This window comes from Galeopterus variegatus, unplaced genomic scaffold, assembly GCF_000696425.1.
Source record: "Galeopterus variegatus unplaced genomic scaffold, G_variegatus-3.0.2 Scaffold2835, whole genome shotgun sequence".
Taxonomy (NCBI): domain Eukaryota; kingdom Metazoa; phylum Chordata; class Mammalia; order Dermoptera; family Cynocephalidae; genus Galeopterus; species Galeopterus variegatus.
The window spans coordinates 239,564-241,964 of NW_007728946.1; the positions used below are offsets into that span (position 1 = coordinate 239,564).

General features: G+C 52.0%; 1 protein-coding gene across 1 annotated transcript; it reads right to left on the reverse strand.

The window, feature by feature from the left end:
- Positions 1-582: 582 nt before the first annotated feature.
- On the reverse strand, positions 583-1,562 carry LOC103599055 (olfactory receptor 10P1). The gene has a single exon (XM_008583144.1). It carries the CDS (start codon positions 1,534-1,536, stop codon positions 595-597), a length of 942 nt encoding a protein of 313 aa, XP_008581366.1. The 5' UTR covers positions 1,537-1,562; the 3' UTR covers positions 583-594.
- Between the last annotated feature and the right edge of the window lie 839 nt (positions 1,563-2,401).

The following is a 2,401-nucleotide window of genomic DNA, read 5'->3' on the forward strand; positions in this document are numbered from 1 at the left end:
GAGACATGTCATAGTATCTCTTGGCAAAAAGTTTTTCCTGATGTCTAGTCCTGGTCCTTCTCGATACAGTACCATTGTCCCTTTTGTGCTGCTTTCTTGGGAAGGAGAGAGCCTTATGACTAGATTCCTCAGACACTCCTCCTGAAGGCTGAGAGCAGAACAAATGTACCACAGAGTAGAGTGAGACTCGGACACAGGTGGAAGAAAACATCACCGAACAGCCAGGTAAACTCCACAGGCTCTGGAGGGTCCTTAATTGCATATCCAGTTCATAGACATTTGCCATCATGACTTACGTGGACCTCTGATGACCGGTGTAGTCATGGCAATCACCTTGCTCAGGGATCCAGAACAATCTAGAAGATGCAAAATGTTCTTCCTCCAAAGGTAGGAATCCTTCCCATTCTACCTTGACTCATGCTCTGGTAGTGAGTCTGGGATGTGGAATAGGACATAAGATATAGATTTGTCTCTGGTTTAATTCCAGCATTTTCTGCCAGGATGGTTTCTATTAAAGTGGGGTTGAAGTCCAGCACCTGAAGGCTGTGAGCAGGGGCAGACAGTGAGCGAACAGATAGATGTCCCTGAGTCCCTTTAGGGTGAGGGGACCTGCCTCTTCACCATGTGTTGCAGGGCCCCTGTCACCTCCTTGTTCCGAAGAGTGTAGATAATGGGGTTGAGCATGGGTGTGAGGACTGTGTAGAAGAGACTGAGCACGCGGTCTGTGGTGACAGAGGAGCCTGCGTGGGGCCGAATGTAGGTGATGCTGGCCGTCCCAAAGAAGAGGGAGACCACCAGCAGGTGGGAGGAGCAGGTAGAGAAGACCTTGTGGCGGCTCTGGGTGGAGGCCATTGCCAGGATGGCACTTAGGATGCAGGCGTAAGAGGTGACAATCAGAGAGAAGGGGACCATGATGAAGACCACGGTGGCCGTCATCACGGAGATCTCACTCCTGTGCTTCCCAGCACTTGCCAGCCTCAATACAGGCAGGATGTCGCAGAGGAAGTGTGGGATGATTGGGTGACTGGGGAAAGGCAGAGTGAAGATGAGGGTGGAATGGGTGGTGGCTGTGACGATGCCTATGAGCCAGGAGGTGCCCACCATGGCCACGCAAGCCCGCCGGCTCATGAGAGCGGAGTAGTGCAGGGGCCTGCAGATGGCGGCGTAGCGGTCATAGGCCATGGCTGTGAGCAAGCAGCACTCTGAGATGCCCAGGACAATGAAGACGTACATCTGGGCTGCACAGCCCTGGAAGGAGATGGCCCGGGGGTGTGGGGAGGTGAGGTCAGCCAGGGTCCTGGGCACAATGTCGGTGGTGTAGAGGAGCTCCACCACTGAGATGTGGCGTAGGAAGAAGTACATGGGTGAGTGCAGGGCAGGGCTGGCCTGCGTGAGGAGGATGATCAGGGAGTTGCCCAGCAAGGTGACCAGGTAGACCAGAAGCACCACCCAGAAGAGGGGGCACTGCAGGGCCCTGAGGTCGGAGAATCCCAGAAGGAGGAATTCAGGCAGTGTAGTTTGATTTTCCTTAGCCATCACTCCAGGCCAAAACCTATGGCACAGCCAAGAAAGAAAAGTTATTTAGAAACAACATTTCTGTGATTCAGTGTATTTATCCATTTCTGTTGCTTATAACATAAATACCAGAAACTGGATAATTTGTAAAGAAGCAGTAATTATTATTATTATTATTATTTTTTCCTTTTTTTGTCTTTTTTCGTGGCCGGCAACGGATCGCAACCCTCGGTGTCGCGCCCGTACCGGGCCGGGACCGGCAACGGGATCGCAAACCTCGGCGTTGCCCCCGCACCTCACCCAGCCAGTGAGCGGCCGGTCTGTATGTGGGATCCGAACCCTCGGCGGGAGCGCCACCGCGCTTCCCAAGCAGCGCACTATAGCAGTGCGCCACCGGGCCGGCCCAGAAGCAGTAATTATTGCTTACAGTTTTGGAGGCTCGGAAGTTTAAAGTCCAGGGAACACATCGGGTGTGGTGACTCTACAGCAATGCAGGGTGTCACATGGTGAGACTGGCAGAGCAGAGAGAGAGAGACTCTCACACGCTCTTCTTTTAAAGCCTTCAGAACCATGCCCACGACCACCATTAAATCATCAGCTTATTAATCCATTTACTAGGGCACGGTCTTCACTATCTAATCACCTCTTGAAGGCCTCACCTTTCAATTACAATAATAGGATTTTCCACTGTTTTAACACTGTCACAGTGAGGGTTAAGTTTCTAATACATGGACTTTAGGGGACACAATTCAATCCACAGCATTCAGTAAAGCACTTTCCATACAGTCCCTCTCAAAACCAAGTGAGACAGCGGTGCATTGGACTCGCAGAGGGAGAGAACATACCTTAGGATACAAAGTGGAGTGGGAGTGGGGAGGGGGGAGGG

Coding starts and splice junctions, on each gene's coding strand:
- LOC103599055 (XM_008583144.1), bottom strand. CDS start 1,536: ATGGCTAAGGAAAATCAAACTACACTGCCTGAATTCCTCCTTCTGGGA.